Source organism: Oncorhynchus tshawytscha, linkage group LG08, assembly GCF_018296145.1.
Source record: "Oncorhynchus tshawytscha isolate Ot180627B linkage group LG08, Otsh_v2.0, whole genome shotgun sequence".
Taxonomy (NCBI): domain Eukaryota; kingdom Metazoa; phylum Chordata; class Actinopteri; order Salmoniformes; family Salmonidae; genus Oncorhynchus; species Oncorhynchus tshawytscha.
Window position 1 is genome coordinate 30171114 of NC_056436.1, and position 21530 is coordinate 30192643.

At 43.1% G+C, this 21530-nt stretch overlaps 1 protein-coding gene across 2 annotated transcripts in view; it reads right to left on the reverse strand.

The window, feature by feature from the left end:
• Positions 1-10534: 10534 nt before the first annotated feature.
• Positions 10535-21530, reverse strand: part of LOC112256666 (piggyBac transposable element-derived protein 4) — a 43953-nt gene continuing 32957 nt past the window's right edge. For both annotated transcript variants that reach the window (XM_024430069.2, XM_042325399.1), the window contains 2 exons: positions 12683-14923; positions 10535-12543 (listed from right to left, as the gene is read on the reverse strand). In XM_024430069.2, coding sequence (XP_024285837.2) covers positions 12224-12543; positions 12683-14923 — 2561 coding nt within the window. In that variant the 3' untranslated portion in view covers positions 10535-12223. The remainder of the gene's footprint in view (positions 12544-12682; positions 14924-21530) is intronic.

The following is a 21530-nucleotide window of genomic DNA, read 5'->3' on the forward strand; positions in this document are numbered from 1 at the left end:
TTTTACGTTTTATGGCAGACTTCACCTATTGATGTATTGCCGCCACCTACTGTATGGGATATTGAAACAAAACAAAAAGTTTATATCCCCACTCCTTCAGTCACATTCAAATCACACAGTAGTGGAAAAAGTACTTAATTGTCATACTTGAGTAAAAGTAAAGATGCCTTAATAGAAAATGACTCAAGCAAAAGTGAATGTCACACAGTAAAATACTACTTGAGTAAAAGTCTAAAAGTATTTGGTTTTAAATCTACTTAGGTATCAAAAGTAAATGTATAAACCATTTCAAATTCCTTATATTCAGCAAACCAGACGGCACAAAAAAAAAATGTATTGACGGATAACCAGGGGCACACTCAAACACTGAGACATATTTACAAATGAAGCATTTGTGTTTAGTGAGTCAGTCAGATCAGAGGCAGTAGGGATGACCAGGGATGTTCTCTTGATACGTGTGTGAATTGGACCATTGTCCTGTCCAAATGTAACAATTACTTTTGGGTGTCAGGGAAAATGTATGGAGTAAAAAGTACTTTTTCTTTCAGAATGTAGTAAAAGTAAAAGTTTGCAAAAATATAAATAGTTGAGAAAAGTACAGATACCCCAAAAAATGACTTAAGTAGTACTTTAAAGTATTTTTTACTTAAGTACTTTACACCACTGAAATCACATCCCTACCAAGGCTCAGGTGCCTGTGAGGATGGAGCATTCAGACAGGATTCCTTGTAATGCCTCTGTAGAAAAATAATGCCTGTTTTTTCAAATTTCCTCTCCACTTGCGTTGTGCAGTTGCTATTTAAATATATATTATTTAACCTTTATTTAACTAGGCAAGTCAGTTAAGAACAAATTCTCATTAACAATGACGGCCAACACCGGCCAAATCAATTGATAACCAAAGTAATAAACGCTACAAAGGCCACCTTCTTAACATGTAAAATGTCAGGATCCCTCTGTTGACATTGGACATGATCTTGTGTCTTTACTCTTACTATCATTACTTCTTCAACTACACTCGTCAATAGTCGAGACAGGAGACATTCTGGACAGCCCTTATTCTTGCCTCCTCCATCCTAGCAGGACACTTCAGAAATTTGGGTGGATGTTCACCAACACAATTGCAGCATTTAAGCTTAGCTGGCATATAATACTCCTCCCTTCTACATACACTTGACACATGATCAAATCATTTATCACACTGCATGGGTTTGGGCACAAAGGCTCTCACAGGGAATCTCATATAATCCAAATACACGTGAGAAGGGAGAGACTCTTCATCAAAAAAAACAATAGAATGGATGGAGTGGTCTTCCGCACTCCATCTAGCATGCGGATCCGTCGTTGTTCACCAACCACTTGATCCAATTCTTCACGTATATCCTTTGCATTTACTTCTAGCACCACCCCAGAGATAACACCCATGATAGGCGCCCTGTTTGGAAGTTCCACACACAACACATTCCAATCCGCCATCTTCTTGAGTCGCTCCTTCTGTTCCATAGAAACACAATTAACAAAATAAGCCCACTTCTCATTATTCAACCCTCTGGCAGACCAGGGGGTTTGGTCAAGACGTTTACCAATATCAGACACGGACAAAGAAGGATTAGCTCAGTTTCAAGGGTGTTTATTTAAATAATAGATCAAAAAGAAAATGATGGGTCTCCCCAATGAGACCCTCTCTGGGATTCTGTCGGGCATAAAACTGAACTCCCTCTTCTTACCTCTGCAACCGTCAACCATACCATGGGAGTCCTTTCTTCCCCCCATTCCTCCTGTGCGCTGCCCTTCTGGCAGCTTTATGGGCCTTGCACAGCTGGTGAGAAATCCGCCCTTGATTCATCACCAGCTCCCAATCAGCCCCAGTTGGCTGGAGAGACGTCGAGACCTGGCACGTCCAGCAGATGGAGCCATCGCCTCATGATGTATACTCCATCTGTTACCAGGCCTCGATGAGTCTCCCCCTGGTGGCTGATCTGCTGTACGCCACACACTTTACTTATCTTATTTCCTTTTGCATTCACCACTATAATCCGACTAACCCTACACCTACAGTAAATCACCACCCCATTAACTCTTCTGCAGTAAAATCTCATACACCCAGGTACTTCTCTGCAGTTGCCACCTGTGGCTCTGTTGGGCTAAATTGCTGTGAGCGCTGCAGTCTGTCCCAGGATCCTACTAGATTCTGCAGAGGGGGAGAGACACGAAAGCCCAGCTAGCCTCCTAGTTGGTTCGGCGGGTCTCAAATGGAGACCACTATTGAAAGTTTCCAGCACTGCAAGGGCGGTGTTTACTTTGCTTTGTTCCGGGACAACGTGGTACACGCTGACTTTCAATGTAGCAATTGTTTGCTTGCGGAGGACTACAGTGGCTTGCGAAAGTATTCATCCCCATTTGCATTTTTCCTTTTTTATTGCCTTACAACCTGGAATTAAAATAGATTTTTTTGGGGGGGGTTTGTGTAACGTCCGTCATTAAATGAAGACCAAGGTGCAGCGTGGTAGGCGTACATTTTCTTTAGTTTTAAATAAGACAAAAAAATGAAAACTTGAGTGTGCATAACTATTCACCCCTCCAAAGTCAATACTTTGTAGAGCCACCTTTTGCAGCAATTACAGCTGCACGTCTCTTGAGGTATGTCTCTATAAGCTTGGCACATCTAGCCACTGGGATTTTTGCCCATTCTTCAAGGAAAAACTTCTCCAGCGCCGTGAAGTTGGATGGGTAGCAGGACTGGATGGGTGTACAGCAATCTTTAAGTCATACCACAGATTCTCAATTGGATTGAGGTCTGGGCTTTGATCAGGCCATTCCAAAACATTTAAATGTTTCCCCTTAAACCACTCGAGTGTTGCTTTAGCAGTATGCTTAGGGTCACTGTCCTGCTGGAAGGTGAACCTCCGTCCCAGTCTCAAATCTCTGGAAGACTGAAGCAGGTTTCCCTCAATTTCCCTGTATTTAGTGCCATCCATCATTCCTTCAGTTCTGACCAGTTTCCCAGTCCCTGCCGATGAAAAACATCCCCACAACATGATGCTGTCACCACCATGCTTCACTGTGGGTATGATGTTCTCGGGGTGATGAGAAGTGTTGGGTTTGCACCAGACATAGCGTTTTCCTTGATGGCCAAAAAGCTCAATTTTAGTCTCATCTGACCAGAGTACCTTCTTGCATATGTTTGGGGAGTCTCCCACATGCCTTTTGGTGAACACAAAATGAGTTTTCTTATTTTTTTCTTTAAGCAATAGCTTTTTTCTGAACACTCGTCCGTAAACCCAGCTCTGTGGAGTGTACGGCTTAAAGTGGTTCTATGGACAGAAGCTCCAATCTCCGCTGTGGAGCTTTGCAGCTCCTTCAGGGTTATCTTTGCTCTCTTCGTTGCCTCTCTGATTAATGCCCTCCTTGCCTGGTCCGTGAGTTTTGGTGGGCTGCCCTCTCTTGGCAGGTTTGTTGTGGTGCCATATTCTTTCCATTTGTTAATAATGGATTTAATGGTGCTCTGTGGGATGTTCAATGTTTCGGATATTTTTTTGTAACCCAACCCTGATCTGTACTTCTCCAAAAATCTGTCCCTGACCTGGACTCCACTTCTCTGATTACCTTCCCTATATATGTCACTCCCTTTGGTTCCTTCCCCAGGCGTTATTGTCTCTGTTTCCGTTTCATGGCTGTGTTCTGTTAGTGTTTCTTGTTTTGGATTATGCTACATTTATTTTATTAAAACACTCACTCCTTGAACTTGCTTCCTGACTCCCAGCGCACATTGTTACACAACCTACCAGGGTAGTTACAAACAGCACAGCAATTAAATCATCAACATGTATTGATCACATCTTTACTGATGCTGCAGAAATTTGCTTTAAAGCAGTATCCAAATCCATAGGATGTAGTGATCACAGTATAATAGCCATATCAGGGAAAACCAGTTCCAAAGGCTGGGCCTAATATAGTGTATAAGAGGTCATACAAGACATTTTGTAGTGATTCATATGTTTTTTTTAGTGATTCATATTGGCTGGTCTGTGGTGTGTAATGAGGAGCAACCAGAAGCTGCACTTGACACATTTGTGAAATAGCTTATTCCAGTTACTAATAAGCACACACCCATTAAGAAAATGACTGTAAAAACAGTTAAATCCCCTTGGATTGATGAGGAATTGAAAAACTGTATGGTTGAGAGGGATGAGGCAAAAGGTATGGCAAATAAGTCTGGCCTCCCAACTGATGGCAAACGTACTGCAAATTAAGAAATCGTGTGACTAAACTAAATAACAATAAAAAGAGACTATACTATGAAACAAAGATCAGTTATATAAAGAATGATAGTAAAAAGCTTTGGGGCACCTTACATTACACTTTTTGGGAAAAAAGCAAACTCGGCTCCATTCATTGAATCAGATGGCTTATTCATCACAAAGCCCATATTTCCAACTACTTTAATTACTTTTTTATTTGCAAGATAAGCAAACTTAGAGATGACATGCCAGCAGCAAACGCTGACACTACAGTTGTGGCTAAAAGTTTTGAGAATGACACAAATATTAATTTCCACAAAGTCTGCTTCCACAATTTGTATGATGGCAATTTGCATATACTCCAGAATGTTATGAAGAGTGATCAGATGAATTGCAATTAATTGCAAAGTCCCTCTTTGCCATGAAAATTAACTGAATCCCCCAAAAAACATTTTCACTGCATTTCAGCCCTGCCACAAAAGGACCAGCTGACATCATGTCAGTGATTCTCTCGTTAACACAGGTGTGAGTGTTGACGAGGACAAGGCTGGAGATCACAATGTCATGCTGATTGAGTTCGAATAACAGACTGGAAGCTTCAAAAGGAGGGTGATACCTGGAATCATTGTTCTTCCTCTGTCAACCATGGTTACCTGCAAGGAAACACGTGCCGTCATCATTGCTTTGCACAAAAAGGGCTTCACATGCAAGGATATTGCTGCCAGTAAGATTGCACCTAAATCAATAATTTATCGGATCATCAAGAACTTCAAGAGTGGTTCAATTGTTGTGAAGAAGGCTTCAGGGCACCCAAGAAAGTCCAGCAAGCGCCAGGACCGTCTCCTAAAGTTGATTCAGCTGCGGGATCGGGGTACCACCAGTACAGAGCTTGCTCAGGAATAGCAGCATGCAGGTGTGAGTACATCTGCACGCACAGTGAGGTGAAGACTTTTGGAGGATGGCCTGGTGTCAAGAAAGGCAGCAAAGAAGCCACTTCTCTCCAGGAAAAACATCAGGGACAGACTGATATTCTGCAAAAGGTACATGGATTGGACTGCTGAGGACTGGGGTAAAGTCATTTTCTCTGATGAATCCCCTTTCCGATTGTTTGGGGCATCCGGAAAAAAGCTTGTCCGGAGAAGACAAGGTGAGCGCTACCATCAGTCCTGGCCATGCCAACAGTAAAGCATCCTGAGACCATTCATGTGTGGGGTTGCTTCTCAGCCAAGGGAGTGGACTCACTCACAATTTTGCTTAAGAACACAGCCATGAATAAAGAATGGTACCAACACATCCTCCAAGAGCAACTTCTCCCAACCATCCAGGAACAGTTTGGTGACAAATAATGCCTTTTCCAGCATGATGGAGCACCTTGCCATAAGGCAAAAGTGCTGCCAGTAACTAAGTTTGCTCGGGGAACCTAACATGGATATTTGGGTCCATGACCAGGAAACTCCCCAGACCTTAATCCCATTGAGTACTTGTGGTCAATCCTCAAGAGGCGGGTGGACAAATAAAAACCCACAAATTCTGACAAACTCCAAGCATTGATTATGCAAGAATGGGCTGCCATCAATCAGGATGTGGCCCACAAGTTAATTGACAGCATGCCAGGGTGGATTGCAGAGGTCTTGAAAAAGAAGGGTCAACACTGCAAATATTGACACTTTGCATCAACTTCATGTAATTGTCAATTAAAGCCTTTGACACTTATGAAATGCTTGTAATTATACTTCAGTATTCCATAGTAACATCTGACAAAAATATTTAAAGACACTGAAGCAGCAAACTTTGTGGAAATTAATATTTGTGTCATTCTCAAAACCTTTGGCCATGACTGTACACATGCAAGTATATCGGACCAAATTTTGAAAGACAGAAATTGTACTTTTGAATTCTGTCAGTGTGGAAGCGGTGAAACAATTATTATTGTCTTTCAACAATGACAAGCCACCGGATTCTGACAATCTGGATGGGAAATTACTGAGGATAATAGCAGACGATATTGCCACTCCTATTTGCCACATCTTCAATTTAAGCCTACTAGAAAGTGTGTGTCCTCAGGCTTGGAGGGAGGCTAAAGACATTCCGCTACCCAAGAATAGTAAAGCTCCCTTTACTGGCTCAAATAGCCGATTAATCAGCTTGTCACCAACCCTTAAAACCTAAAAAAATAGTGTTTGACCAGATACAATGCTATTTCATAGTAAACAAATTGACAAAAGACTTTCAGCACGCATATAGGGAAGGACATTCAACAAGCACAGCACTTACAAAAATGACTGATGTTTGGCTGAGAGAAATTGATGAAAAAATTATTGTGGGGGCTGTCTTGTTAGACTTGAGAGCAGCTTTTGACATTTCCAATCATTGTCTGCTGCAGGAAAAACATACAGTATGTGTTATGGCTTTACACCCCCTGCTATAATGTGGATAAACAGTTACTTGTCTAACAGAACACAGAGGTTATTCTTCAATGGAAGCCTCTCAAACATAATCCAGGTAAAATCAGGAATTCGACTTGCCACTGACTTTGAGTAAATCCAGAGTGCCTATGTATGCAGATGACTCAACACTGTAAACGTCAACCACTACAGCGACTGAAATGACTGCAACACATAACAAAGAGCTGCAGTTAGTTTCAGAGTGGATGGCAATGAATAAATTAGCCCAAGTATTTCTAAAACTAAAAGCATTGTAATTTGGGGAAAACCATTCACTAAACCCTAAACCTCAACTAAATCTTGTAATAAATAATGTGGAAATTGAGCAAGTTAAGATGACTAAACTGCTTGGAGTAACACTAGATTGTAAACTGTCATGGTCAAAACATATTGATACAGTAGTAGCTAAGATGGGGAGAAGTCTGTCTATAATAAAGCAATGCTCTGCTTTCTTAACAACACTATCAACAAGGCAGGTCCTACAGGCCCTAGTTTAATCGCAGCTTAACTACTGTTCAGTCGTGTGGTCAGGTGCCACAAAAAAGGACTTAGGAAAATTGCAATTGGCTCAGAACAGGGCAGCACGGCTGGCCCTGGATGTACACAGAGAGCTAATATTAATAATATGCATGTCAATATCTCCTGGCTCAAAGTGGAGGAGAGATTGACTTCATCACTACTTATATTTATGAGAGGTATTGACATGTTCAATGCACCGAGCTGTCTGTCTCAACTACTGGCACACAGCTCAGACACCACAAGAGGTCTCTTGTCCAGGTCTCTCTCCAAGTCCAGAACAGACTATGGGAGGCGCACAGTACCAAATAGAGCCATGACTATATGGAACTCTATTCCACATCAAGTAACTGATGCAAGCATTAAAATTAGATTTAAAAAAAACAGGTAAAAAACACCTTATGGAACAGCGGGGACTGTGAAGCAACACAAACATAGGCACAGACACATAGACAACACACACACACACACACACACACACACACACACACACACACACACACACACACACACACACACACACACACACACACACACACACACACACACACACACACACACACACACACACACTGTATGGGTGGTATACTATATATAGGAAAAAAAAAAAAAAAATTAAAAGGGAGGAAAAAACCCACATTATCAAAAATACAAAATATAGACACATTAAAAAAAAACATCTCACTTCTTTAGTTACATTCCAATTCAAGTCACATCCCTACACAGTCTCAGTGGCCAGTGAGGGCAGAACATCCTTTGACAGGAGGCCCAAAAAGTGTTCTACTGCACTCACAATGATTCAAATGTTCTCTGGTTTCTTCTTCGTTTGTGCTGTTCAGTTTATGAACATTGCAATAAATGCTACAAAGTCCATCTTTTTAACATTCAATATATTAGGACCACTCAGTTGCTGAGAAACAATCACTGGTGTAGGCTCTACTACCATTTCTTCTTCAGCTCTACTCGCTCCTTCAACTCTTTTCACCGCTTTCAAGTAGGATACACGTTAGACAGCCCTTACTCTTGCCATCTCTGTCTCCTTCACCCTAAACAGGGGAATTTGGCTGCATGTCTGCCGCCACAATTGCAACATCTAACCTCCACTGGCATTTGTTCCTCTTCCCGTCTGCATACACTTGACAAGTCCAAATCTTTTGCATTTATGACACTATAGGGGTTTGTGCACAAAAGCTCTTACAGCGTATCTCATGTAGTCCAACTTTACATGAGAAGGGAGAGATTCTTCATCAAAAAACTAAAGTATGGATGAAGTGAATTTCTTCACTCCATCTACTGTCTCCTACGGGTCAGTTGACGTAAACCAACCACTCCACCTACTTCCTCAAGTATTACATCTGCATGCACGGTATGCGCCACCCTAAAGATAACCCCCTTTATAGGTACTCTGCTTTGATGATCCATACACAAAAAATTCCACTCATATATCTACTTAAGGCCCAATGCATGCTTCTTCGACCCTCACTGACGCCACTTCACCCAATGCATTCATGACATTTATCAAGACTTCAAAAGGATCTCCCAGGTTACATTGGCTCAAAACCCTCACTCCGATTTAAAACGAGTCTAGGGGTTTCCTATTTTCCACCACACCTTTACTTCTCGTTTCCTTTCTTTTTTGCCACTGTAACCCACTCATTCACACTCTCTGTGCTCTCATCTTCACCCATCTAGGCCTGTGAAGACAGGACATTTCCATTCAACACACCCTGCAACTCCTCTGCAGTAAAATCCTACATACTGCTGCAACATGACCATAAGCTTGGGACCTGAAACATCATAGTGGGTTGGGCACAAAAGCTCTCATGGGATAACTGACATATCCTAACGTTACTTTGTCAGGTTAAAGATTCTTCTTCAAACCAAATCACATAAATGTTTTGTCGAGATCGGTGTGGAAGAACTTGACTGGCCTGCACAGACCCCTGACCTCAACCCCATCGAGCACCTTTGGGATGAATTGGAAGGACTGGGAGACTAGTCATGATCGACGTAAAGATAAACGAAGCAAAGTACAGAGAGATCCTTGATGAAAATCTTCTCCAGAGCGCATAGGACCTCAGACTGGGGCGAAGGTTCACCTTCCAACAGGACAACGACACTAAGCAGACAGCACAGACAATGCAGGAGTGGCTTCGGGACAAGTCTCTGAATTTCCTTGAGTGGCCCAGCCAGAGCCCGGACTTGAACCCGATCAAACAACTCTGGAGAGACCTGAAAATAGCTTTGCATCAAACCTGACAGCGCTTGAAAGGATCTGCAGAGAAGAATGGGAGAAACTCCCCAAATACAGGTGTGCCAAGCTTGTAGTGTCATACCCAAGAAGACTCTGGGCTTTAATCACTGCCAAAGGTGCTTCAACAAAGTACTGAGTAAAGGGTCTGAATACTTTTGTAAATGTGATATTTCAGTCTTTTAGCTTTGTCATTATGGGGTGTTGTGTGTAGATTGATGAGGGAAAAAGACAATTAAATGAATTTTAGAATAAGGCTGTAATGTAACAAAATGTGGAAAAGGTCAAGGGGTCTGAAAACTTTCCGAATGCACCATTTGCTGATGCTTCAACCATATACACATCAGCAACCACAGCTAATGAAGTCACTGCTGTCGGTTTTGGAATGGGTGGCCTGTAATAAACTGGTCCTGAACATCTCTGAATTTGGTCATGAATGGTGTGGCTGTTTAACAACTTGAAGTGACTAAATTACTTGAATTTACCTTAGATTGTAAACTGTCATGGTAAAAACATATAGATTCAGTGGTTGTAAAGATGGAGAGAGGTCTGTCCTTAATAAAGAGATGCTTTTTTTTGACACCACAATCCACAAGTCCTGCGGGCTCTAGTTTTATCTTATCTTGATTATTGTCCAGTCGTGTGGTCAAGTGTTGCAAAGAAAGACCTAGTTAAGCTGCAGCTGGTCCAGAACAGAGCAGCACGTCTTGCTCTTCATTGTAATCAGGGGGCTGATATAAATACTATGCTGCTAGTCTCTCTTAGCTGAGAGTGGAGGAAAAACTGACTGCGTCAAATTGTTTGCATTGTCAACTTACACACACTTACCCCACCAGACATGCCACCAGGGGTCTTTTCACAGTCCCTAGGTCACGGACAAATTCAAGGAAACATACACTATTATACAGAGCCATGAGGGCACAGAACTCCCTTCCATCTTATATAGTGCTAGTGAACAGAAAACCTGGTTTCAAAAAACAAATAAAGCAACACCTCATGGGACAACGTCTGTGACCTAGTTGTTGTGTATATGTACTGACATGTATGTGTAACTGATTTGACACACCTACTAATTCCAGGGTTTTTCTTTATTTGTACTATTTTCTACATTGTAAAATAATAGTGAAGACATAAAAACTATGAAATAACACATATGGAATCATGTAGTAAACAGAAAAGGGTTAGATATCTAATGGTAAACCCATGCAGCCCTGCGACTTCAGAGCGCACACATTCACTACATGACAGGTACAAGCACTAAATGTCAGGTAGATTGTATATTATGCATGTATGAGCCATACATTGACACGTCAAGTCCAAAACGGGAGGTTGAAAAAAATAACGAAAAAATAACGAGGTTGTTTTCAAGCCTCTGGAATATCTCTTTAAACAGTTTGGACTCCACTGTATATAATTACTTCCCAAAAGGTTCAATTTCAAACAATATCATGAATGAGTACCATAGGGTCAAAATGGACGAAAAATACTCTTGGACAGAAGGATATATTTTCCGGAAAGTATAAATGTTTGACCTTTTCACACGAGAGTTCCAAATGTCAGTTTTTATGCTTGTGATGTCAGAATGCGCTCTCTGTACCAAAATGTGACTGTTACACAACAGGACAGTTAACCCCTGCTGCCTTCAAAGCACAGCACGCTGTGTGCTAATGATCTATAGGCTGTTTCAATTTCAAATTATCTTCAAATGTCACTCTGAAATTAGGTGCATTCCGCCTCATTAATACACAGAAGTTGCTAGCCCATTTCACTGTCGTGGGCAATTTACATTTGAGACATGCTATGCTAATGTTTAAATGAGCCAGGCAACTTCTCTCTTGGATGAGAGCCCAAGCAGTCCCCCAGGGTTTCCCCAGGTCAAGTATGCAGACTTTTGTGCATCTCCAGTCAGAACAAAACTTTCCCAAACCGCATTGCCTTCAATGTTGTTTTCCTTAATAATAATTACTTTGTACACATGTGCGTTTACCTTAGCATAATACAGGTTCTGTATTATCGTTTTAACTCATTTCAACTGTAGCACATGATATGCATGTATGGAGCAATATGTATTCTGTCTATTCCTTTAGAACTGCCGACATGCGAGGTACTAATTGCATAACCTTTATGGTGTTATACTCAATTGTGCTTATGTACATTCTTCCATTAGTTCTGTAAAAAACTGCTAATCACGTCAGAGAAGTATAAGCTTGTGTTGTATCCTTTTGAAGATGCCCTCATGACCAGGCCTGTGTATTTATTTGGCCAGTTAAACATAGCTCTGCCCTGCCCCCTTGTGGAGCTATTCAGTTACTGGTGCATTTATACATGTCATGTTGTAAATGCAATTTATTATTCTTATAGCAGTGTAATGTTACTTCATTGTAATGTTGTTTTAATGCTAATTCCTGATATTCTACTGTAATTACTAATCATTCATCTATATTCTTTACTTTCAGAAACAAACAATATTGAACATAATTTGCCAACATCACTGGAAGTGGAGTTGCTGACATCTTTGTTCATGAAGAGTGAGGCTAGCTTTTGTATTCTAACAACACATTCTTTGAACATTCACTTCTTTACAGTTTTACTGGAGGGAAAAAATGAAAGAAAAGACAATGACAACTGTCATTTCATTACAAACATGCCTAGCCCATAATTCAATATTCACGTAGCGGTTGAACAAAAACTGCATCCCAACACCCCTAAAGTCATTGTATCATGGCAGGTCACCTTTCAATTCAGTCAGTCAGTAATTGCTGCAGATGTGCTCAATAGTGCTTGAGCGTATGGTACTCCCCAAAGCATGGCGCAACACACAGGGGTATGTCACAAGGTACACACATGTACTTTGTCAACTTCCTCTGCTTCCTCCTCCTGGTGCTGGAAAGGCAGACTTTGCAGTGCCTCCGTGTGCGACTACCTTGTGCAGCAGTTTGAGGTACTTTTGAGGGAAAATGCCGGGCATTGAGGCGTAAGGGATTGTCTGCAGCAGGACGGCCCCCAGTGGGTGGACGCCGAGGGGTGTGGTGCTCCTCCAGCAGCTCTCTCATGAGGTTCTCTCTGTACTTTTGGTAGGTAATCACCTCACCTATGGGGGCGATAAAGAGGGAGAATGAAGGAGTGGGTAGGTGAGAGATATTGTCAATATAATTGCATAATGGAACAATGTGACTTGTATGTGAACTGTATGTAACATTTCAAAAAACCTTGTTCATTAATTATCTCACCTGATAGCTGGCGGTGAACTATGTGGCCATTGAGGACAGCAGTGTCGATCAGATGGAAAAATATCTTCTTATACCACTTGGTGGTTTTCCAGGCGCATGCCACAAAGCGGTTTATCATGTATGCCTTATTCACTGCCCCCATTTTGCAGTTATAGTCAAGCACACAGTCTGGTTTGATGTTTCTCTCTCCCGTCAGGTGGTCAACCTTCCCTGTGGGTGACATGGTTGCTGTATGGACAGTGGAGAGGACATGGACGTCTCGTTTGTCATGCCACTTTACTGCCAGCTGTTGACCGTTCTCCTTGAACTCCACCTCCCCCCTCTGCATCTTCCTGCTTCCAAATGACGGCATCCCCTTCCTGTTTGATTGGACTGTGCCACAAGCCCCTGTGCTGTTGGAGAACAGATGCTGGAAGAGTGTTGGACTGCTGTACCAATTGTCCACATACAAAGTGTGGCCCCTCCCGAGATGAGGAGCCAGCATGGTCATCACCACGGACCCGGACACCCCAAGCCCCTCATAATGTTGGACGTCAGTGGTGGACCCTGTGTAAACTAGAATGTCCTGGACAAATCCTGTCTTCACATCGCACAAAAAAAAGAACTTGACCCCAAACCTGTGCCTTTTGGAGGGAATGTATTGACGGAATGCCAGCCTACCCTTCCATAACATCAAGTACTCGTCAATGCATAAGTCCTTGTATGGCATAAAGACCTGACTGAATGCTGATGTCAGGCTGGTAAGAACAGTTCTTATTTTGTGTAAGGGGTCATTTAGGTTGGCAGTAGCATTGTTGACGAAATGCAGGCATCGCAGCAGGACTAGGAAGCGATCTTGGGAAAAGAGAGTGGCAAAGAAGGGAGTTGCAAACATAGGATCCGTGCTCCAGTATTCCCTTAGAGAGTTCTTCTTCACTATTCCCATGAGAAGGACTGTCACTAGGAAGGTATACATTTCACTAATTGTGGTTGTCACCCATTTAGCGAGTTTCCCCCTCACTCCTGGCTCTCTCTTCTCCTGTAACTCCAAGGCATAGCGATTAGTCTCCTCCACTATGTCTCCCACCAGCTTCTCTGTCAGAAACAGCTTGAAGCACTCTGCTGCAGAGGGAGTTGGCAAGGGGCTTTTTACTCCAGACTGGGACTCATCAAAGCCAACAGCAAGGCCAGGAGGGGTGAAATGGCTGGTGGCCTTCCAGCTACCACAGACCTCCAGTACTTCACCCACTGTTGGTCTGCCTCCATCACCACCAGCATCTTCAGAGGGACCTGGGACTTTGTCGATGGTCAAGGGGTCCTCAGATTCAGGATTCTCAATGCCCATGAGGTTTGGCGGCAGCTCCTTACAGTCACTGTCAGAATCTGATTCCTCTGTTTCATACTCAGACTCATTGTCAGAATTGACAAAAATGTCCAGAATTTCCACATTTGTGAGTTGCTTGAGACTGACGCTTTTACCGCAGTCAACACAGCTAAATGGTTTCTCTCCCGTGTGACTCCTCATGTGCCTGGACAGAAATGTTGTTTCTTTGAAGGTCTTGCCACAAACAGGGCAGGTGCAGGGTTTGCTACCTTGACAGAGTCGGACATGGGTCTTCAGTTCACAAGTGGAGTTGTAGCGTTTTTTGCAAAACTGACATTCGCTGAGTCTCTTCTTGGCGAAAGTCAAATGATTCTGCAAGTCAGGTTTCAGAGCAAACTTTTTACCACAGTCATGGCAGCGGTGTTTTTTTTTAGACATGTTGCTAAGTTTGGAATAATGTTCCCCCATTGATAGGTTTGGATCCAATAGTGGGCTAGGATGCAATTGTGGGCTGCTGTCAAGTCCTACTGGGTCGCAGTTTTCGGCTGAGCTGTGGCTGGAGCCATTGTTTTGATAATCTGGAGGGTCACAGGGAATTTTGAAATCCTTTATGTGAGTCACTGTTACAAAAGGTGTGAGATCCACTGATTTAGTGTCACTCTCTCTATTCGCCACAGTCTGGGTTTGGGGAAGAGTCCAGCACTGAAGTGGATCCTCCTCATCACATTCACTTTTCACACAGGGAGGAGGGAATATGGAGTCTTCGGCATCAAAGAGCTGCTCTTTCTCCTGATTGGTCCCCAGTTCCTCCTGTTCCTCTTTAATCTGTGTGGGCCCTGGGTCCTCCTGCTGCAGACTGGGGATCCACTCCTGCTCACAGCGCTGCTGCTCAGAGGGAACCTCCTCTTCAGAAACAGCAAGAGAGAGCTGCAGGGAGTCTGGATGAAAGGAGCGGAGGAGCAGAAGTTATCTATACTGAACAAAAAAATGAAATGCAATATGCAACAACTTCTCATTTCTAAGAAATCAGTCAATTGAAATAAATTAATTAGGACCTAATCTATGGATTTCACATGACTGGGAATAGAGATATGCATCTGTTGGTCACAGATACTCTATTTTTCAAAAGTAGGGGAGCGGATCAGAAAACCAGTAAGTATTTGGTGAGACCACCATTTGCCTCATGCAGCGGGTAACATTTCCTTTGCATACAGCTGGTCAGACTGTTTATTGTGGAATGTTGTCCCCCTCCTCTTCAATAGCTTGGCGAAGTTGCTGTATATTGGCAATGCGCTGTCGTACACACAATCAATTGTTTCTAGATAGAGCATTTCACACTTGACCAAATCACCGTCCTCAGCTAGTCAAAAGGGACCTTTATGGCTCCAATGTAGCATTTGAGTCTGAAGGGCATCATAAGGACGAACTATCCGGAGAATCGTCAGAGGAAGTTCTAAACGTATTATGCAACATTTGTCAAAAGAAAAAATGTGACAATTCTGTCCAAACAAGAGAAAGTACTGGCACGTTTGTGCTACTTTTATCTATTCATGGTGAAAGTAAAAAAATGACTTCTTAAAAGGACCTGCCCAGAGGAAGTTGTCGGCACTATTTCAACATAATTTCCTGTCCTAGAGAGAAGGATGGGTAGTTATACATATTCACAAATTGTGGTTGGGAATTTCCGCGCAGAGTTGATAAACATCAACAAAAGGGCCAGCATCCCGGAGTCGCCTCTTCACTGTTGACGTTGAGACTGGTGTTATGCGGGTACTATTTAATGAAGCTGCCCGTTGAGGACTTGTGAGGCATCGGTTTCTCAAACTAGACACTCAAATGTACTTGTCCTCTTGCTCAGTTGTGCACCGGGGCCTCCCACTCCTCTTTCTATTCTGGTTAGAGCCAGTTTGCTCTGTTCTGTGAAGGGAGTAGTACACAGCGTTGTACCAGATCTTCAGTTTCTTGGCAATTTATCACATGGAATAGCCTTCATTTCTCAGAAAAAGAATAGACTGACGAGTTTCAGAAGAAAGTTCTTGTTTCTGGCCATTTTGAGCCTGTAATCGAACCCACAAATGCTGATGCTCCAGATACTCAACTAGTCTAAAGAAGGCCAGTTTTATTGCTTCTTTAAATCAGAACAACAGTTTTCAGCTGTGTTAACATAAATGCAAATAGGTTTTCTAATGATCATTTAGCCTTTTAAAAATGATCAACTTGGATTAGCTAATGCAACGTGCCATTGGAACACAGGACTGATGGTTGCTGATAATGGGCCTATGTACGACTATGTAGATATTCCATTAAAAAAATCTGCCGTTTCCAGCTACAATAGTCATTTACAACATTAACAATGTCTACACTGTATTTCTGGTCAATTTGATGTTATTTTAATGGACACATTTTTTTGTGTGCTTATCTTTCAAAAACAAGGACATTTCTAAGTGACCCCAAACTTTTGAACGGTAGTGTACATATAGACCCAGTTAAAAGTTAGGACACCTAATCATTCAAGGGTTTTTCTTTATTTAAAAAAAACTTTTTTCTACATTCTAGAATTATTATTGAAGACATCAAAACTATGAACTAACATATGAAATCATGTAGTCACCAAAAAAGTGTTAATCAAAATATATTTTATGTTGGAGATTCTTCAAAAGTAGCCACATTAAGGCAAAGGCCTTGATGACAGCTTTGCACACTTTTGGCATTCTCAACCAGCTTCACATGGAATGCTTTTCCAACAGTCTTGAAGAAGTTCCCACATATGCTGAGCACTTGTTGGCTGCTTTTCCTTCACTCTACAGTCCAACTCATCCCAAACCATCTCAATTGGGTTGAGATTAGTTGATTGTGGAGGCCAGGTCATCTGATGCAACACTCCATCACTCTCCTTCTTGGTCAAATAGCCCTTACACAGCCTGGAGGTGTGTTTTGGGTCATTGTCATGTTGAAAAACAAATGATAGTCCCACTAAGCGCAAACCAGATCGGATGGCGTAACGCTGCAGAATGCTGTGGTAGCCTTGCTTGTTAAGTGTGCCTTGAATTCTAAATAAATCACAGACAGTGTCACCAGCAAAGCGACATCATACCTCCTCCTCCATGCTTCACGGTGGGAACCACACATGCGGAGATCATCCGTTCACCTACTCTCCGTCTTACAAGACTCGGCGGTTGGAGTCAAATATCTCAAATTTGGACTCATCAGACCAAAGGACAGATGTCCATCGATCTAATGTTCATTGCTGGTGTTTCTTGGCTCAAGATAGTCTATTTTTATTATTGGTGTCCTTTAGTAGTGGTTTCTTTGGAGCAATTCAACCATGAAGGCCTGATTCAAGTAGTCTCCTCTGAACAGTTGATGTTGAGATGTATCTGAAGCATTTATTTGGGTTGCAATTTCTGGGGCTGGTAACTCTAATGAACTTATCCTCTGCAGCAGAGGTAAATCTGGGTCTTCCTTTGATGTGGCAGTCCTCATGAGAGCCAGTTTCATCATAGCACTTAATGGTTTTTGCGACTGCAGTTGAATGACCTTCATGTCTTAAAAGGTAATGATGGACTGTCGTTTCTCTTTGCTTATTTGAGCTGTTCTTGCCATAATATGGACTTGGGTCTTCTACCAAATAGGGCTACCCTCTGTATATCCCCCCTACCTTGTTACAACCCAACTGATTGGCTCAAGCGCATTAAGAAGGAAAGCAATCCCACAAATTAACTTTTGACAAGGCACAGCTGTTAATTGAAATGCATTCCAGGTGACTACCTCATGAAGCTGGTTGAGATAATGCCAAGTGTGTGCAAAGCTGTCATCAAGGCATTGATGGGTGTTCTGTGTGCAAGGAGTTTTGAATATTTGTTTTATTTCCTGTGACTTTGAAGAATCTCGCACTTTGAAGAATCTCAAATATACAATAGCAAATCAAATTTTATTTGTCACATACACATGGTTAGCAGATGTTAGTGCGAGTGTAGCGAAATGCTTGTGCTTCTAGTTCCGACAATGCAGTAATAACCAACAAGTAATCTAGCTAACAATTCCAAAACTACTACCTTATAGACACAAGTGTAAGGGGATAAAGAATATGTACATAAAGATATATGAATGAGTGATGGTACAGAGAGGCATTGGCAAGATACAGTAGATGGTATTGAGTGCAGTATATACATATGAGATGAGTATGTAAACAAAGTGGCATAGTTAAAGTGGCTAGTGATACACGTATTACATAAGGATGCAGTAGATGATATAGAGTACAGTATATACGTATTCATATGAGATGAATAATGTAGGGTATGTAAACATTATATTAGGTAGCATTGTTTAAAGTGGCTAGTGATATATTTTACATCAATTCCCATCAATTCCCATTATTAAAGTGGCTGGAGTTGAGTCAGTGTGTTGGCAGCAGCCACTCAATGTTAGTGGTGGCTGTTTAACAGTCTGATGGCCTTGAGATAGAAGCTGTTTGTCAGTCTCTCAGTCCCAACTTTGATGCACCTGTACTGACCTCGCCTTCTGGATGATAGCGGGGTGAACAGGCAGTGGCTCAGGTGGTTGCTGTCCTTGATGATCTTTATGGCCTTCCTGTGACATCGGGTGGTGTAGGTGTCCTGGAGGGCAGGTAGTTTGCCGCCGGTGATGCGTTGTGCAGACCTCACTACCCTCTGGAGAGCCTTACGGTTGTGGGCGGAGCAGTTGCCGTACCAGTCGGTGATACAGCCCGACAGGATGCTCTCGTGCATCTATTGTGCATCTGTAGAAGTTTGTGAGTGCTTTTGGTGACAAGCCGAATTTCTTCAGCCTCCTGAGGTTGAAGAGGCGCTGCTGCGCCTTCTTCACGATGCCGTCTGTGTGGGTGGACCAATTCAGTTTGTCTGTGATGTGTACGCCGAGGAACTTAAAACTTACTACCCTCTCCACTACTGTTCCATCGATGTGGATTGGAGGGTGTTCCCTCTGCTGTTTCCTGAAGTCCACAATCATCTCCTTAGTTTTGTTGACGTTGAGTGTGAGGTTATTTTCCTGACACCACACTCCGAGGGCCCTCACCTCCTCCCTGTAGGCCATCTCGTCGTTGTTGGTAATCAAGCCTACCACTGTTGTGTCGTCCGCAAACTTGATGATTGAGTTGGAAGCGTGCGTGGCCACGCAGTCGTGGGTGAACATGGAGTACAGGAGAGGGCTCAGAACGCACCCTTGTGGGGCCCCAGTGTTGAGGATCAGCGGGGTGGAGATGTTGTTGCCTACCCTCACCACCTGGGGGCGGCCCGTCAGGAAGTCCAGTACCCAGTTGCACAGGGCGGGGTTGAGACCCAGGGTCTCGAGCTTGATGACGAGCTTGGAGGGCACTATGGTGTTAAATGCCGAGCTGTAGTCGATGAACAACATTCTCACATAGGTATTCCTCTTGTCCAGATGGGTTAGGGCAGTGTGCAGTGTGGTTGAGATTGCATCGTCTGTGGACCTATTTGGGCGGTAAGCAAATTGGAGTGGGTCTAGGGTGTCAGGTAGGGTGGAGGTGATATGGTCCTTGACTAGTCTCTCAAAGCACTTCATGATGACGGAAGTGAGTGCTACGGGGCGGTAGTCGTTTAGCTCAGTTACCTTAGCTTTCTTGGGAACAGGAACAATGGTGGCCCTCTTGAAGCATGTGGGAACAACAGACTGGGATAGGGATTGATTGAATATGTCCGTAAACACACCAGCCAGCTGGTCTGCGCATGCTCTGAGGGCGCGGCTGGGGATGCCGTCTGGGCCTGCAGCCTTGCGAGGGTTGACACGTTTAAATGTTTTCCTCACGTCGGCTGCAGTGAAGGAGAGTCCGCATGTTTTAGTTGCAGGCAGTGTCAGTGGCACTGTATTGTCCTCAAAGCGGGCAAAAAAGTTATTTAGTCTGCCTGGGAGCAAGACATCCTGGTCCGTGACAGTGCTGGTTTTCTTTTTGTAATCCGTGATTGACTGTAGACCCTGCCACATACCTCTCGTGTCTGAGCCGTTGAATTGAGATTCTACTTTGTCTCTATACTGACGCTTAGCTTGTTTGATTGCCTTGCGGAGGGAGTAGTTACACTGTTTGTATTCGGTCATGTTTCCAGTCACCTTGCCCTGATTAAAAGCAGTGGTTCGCGCTTTCAGTTTCATGCGAATGCTGCCATCAATCCACGGTTTCTGGTTTGGGAATGTTTTAATCGTTGCTATGGGAACGACATCTTCAACGCACGTTCTAATGAACTCGCACACCGAATCAGCGTATTCGTCAATGTTGTCGTCTGACGCAATACGGAACATATCCCAGTCCACGTGATGGAAGCAGTCTTGGAGTGTGGAATCAGATTGGTCGGACCAGTGTTGAACAGACCTCAGCGCGGGAGCTTCTTGTTTTAGGTTCTGTCTGTAGGCAGGGATCAACAAAATGGAGTCGTGGTCAGCTTTTCCGAAAGGAGGGCGGGGCAGGGCCTTATATGCGTCGCGTAAGTTGGAATAGCAATGATCCAAGGTTTTTCCCGCCCTGGTTGCGCAATCGATATGCTGATAAAATTTAGGGAGTCTTGTTTTCAGATTAGCCTTGTTAAAATCCCCAGCTACAATGAATGCAGCCTCCGGATATATGGATTCCAGTTTGCAAAGAGTCAAATAAAGTTCGTTCAGAGCCATCGATATGTCTGCTTGGGGGGGAATATATACGGCTGTAATTATAATCAAAGAGAATTCCCTTGGTAGATAATGCGGTCTACATTTGATTGTGAGGAATTCTAAATCAGGTGAACAGAAGGACTTGAGTTCCTGTATGTTGTTTTGGCCACACCACGTCCCGTTAACCATAAAGCATACGCCCCCGCCCCACTTCTTACCAGAAAGATGTTTGTTTCTGTCGGCGCGATGCGTGGAGAAACCAGCTGGCTGCACCGTCTCCGATAGCGTCTCTCCAGTGAGCCATGTTTCCGTGAAGCAAAGAACGTTACAGTCTCTGATGTCCCTCTGGAATTCAATCCCTTGCTCGGATTTCATCAACCTTGTTGTCAAGAGACTGGACATTGGCGAGGAGAATGCTAGGGAGTGGTGCACGATGTGCCCGTCTCCGGAGTCTGACCAGAAGACCGCTTCGTTTTCCCCTTTTTCGAAGTCGTTTTTTGGGGTCGCCGGCTGGGATCCATTCCGTTGTCCTGGGTGAAAGGCAGAACACAGGGTCCGCTTCGCGAAAGTCATATTCTTGGTCGTACTGATGGGGAGTTGACGCTGCTCTTATGTTCAGTAGTTCTTCTCGACTGTATGTAATGAAACCTAAGATTACCTGGGGTACCAATGTAAGAAATAACACGTAAAAAAATAAAAAATAAACTGCATAGTTTCCTAGGAACGCGAAGCGAGGCAGCCATCTCTGTCAGCGCCGGTATCACACAATATATTTTGATTTGTTTAACACTTTTGGTGACTACATGGTTCCATGCATGTTATTTCATAATTTTGATGTCTTCACTTATTCTACAATGTAAAAAATGGTAAAATAAAGAAAAACTTGAATGAGTAAGTGTCCAAACT